The sequence below is a fragment of the Vigna umbellata genome, chromosome 1 (genome assembly GCF_029865625.1).
Source record: "Vigna umbellata cultivar VRB3 chromosome 1, Vumbellata_1.0, whole genome shotgun sequence".
In the NCBI taxonomy this organism is placed as follows: Eukaryota; Viridiplantae; Streptophyta; class Magnoliopsida; order Fabales; family Fabaceae; genus Vigna; species Vigna umbellata.
In genome coordinates, this window is record NC_142165.1 from 51,750,040 (window position 1) to 51,751,269 (window position 1,230).

General features: G+C 38.2%; 1 protein-coding gene across 1 annotated transcript; it reads left to right on the forward strand.

Annotated features, from left to right (window-relative positions):
• The first annotated feature begins 232 nt into the window (after positions 1 to 232).
• On the forward strand, positions 233 to 943 carry LOC124826814 (protein RALF-like 19). The gene has a single exon (XM_047299753.2). It carries the CDS (start codon positions 367 to 369, stop codon positions 691 to 693), a length of 327 nt encoding a protein of 108 aa, XP_047155709.1. The 5' UTR covers positions 233 to 366; the 3' UTR covers positions 694 to 943.
• Positions 944 to 1,230: the final 287 nt, after the last annotated feature.

Genomic DNA, 1,230 nt, shown 5'->3' on the forward strand with positions numbered 1-1,230 from the left:
CTTTGCATTTATAGCATATTCGTGACGCATGACACATGCACTTGATTCTGTATCTGGCATAAAAGGTAATAAAATGGAAGGCAGAAGAGAAAAAGAAGGAGGAAGAAACGGGCATAACAGAAAATTAGGTTAACTGACAGGTAAGAGAGCGACGAAAGTGTATACCCTACAAACCCTATCCTATTTTAACCCTACAAGGTAACTACCTAGGCAAGAGTTTTGTCCTATATCCTCTTGGTCCCCTCCTAGAGCAGGAAGGGCAGGGATAAAGGCATTCTCAGAGCCTTTGATTTTTTCTTTCTGTTTTCCCATTCCAATAAGAACCAACACAGAAACTCATCAGCTACCTTAGAATACCCTTCTGAAATGAAGTGCAAGGTGTGGCTGTGTTTGGTGGTCTTGGCCATGGCATTGGCCATGGTGGCTGAAGCTTCCAAAGTTCATGAATTTGGCTTCCCTGGAGTTGGTATGGATCTCGTTGGAGACGACAATGAGATGCTGCTAGATTCTGAGTCAAACCGTCGCACACTGAATTCACGAGCACAATACATTAGCTATGGTGCTCTCAATGCCAACCAGATCCCATGTGGTACCCGCGGAGCCTCCTACTACAATTGCCAGGACAGGACTCGTGCCAACCCTTACACTCGTGGTTGCTCCCAAATCACGCATTGTGCTAGAGACACCAGTTAAATCAAATCCACACACCAACATATACTAATATATAACTAATAATAATATATATATCTATCTATTATCTACGATAATGTCATAATAAATTATGTGTCTGGCTTTTGTTCTATTCTTCAATGACTATAGGTCTCCATTTTCGACACCTTATATTGTATTTTCAAGGGAGTTGATCATGTAATTCTGAGTGTCTGCGATCGATGATATTCTAACGTCGATGGTAATGGAATGATGTGATTGGTTCCTCGCTCTATATGTATTCTTGCTATGTCTTCTTTCAAAAAAATAGACGTATAAAAATGAATCTTAGACATACGTATAAAAGTGGAGAATGTAGCATGAAATTCACGTTGTTAAAGATTTCTGCATTACATTTTTAATTTCGTGGTTTATGTAACAATAATGCAAGTTCAGTCTAGGTAAAATAATATGCCTAACGAACAACAAATATGATTTTAATACTAGTTAGAAGTGAACTTTAAGCCTAACTCAATTTCACAATATGAGTTTTACGAAAAAAGATTAACGATTTTAACTTTT

Coding starts and splice junctions, on each gene's coding strand:
- LOC124826814 (XM_047299753.2), top strand. CDS start 367: ATGAAGTGCAAGGTGTGGCTGTGTTTGGTGGTCTTGGCCATGGCATTG.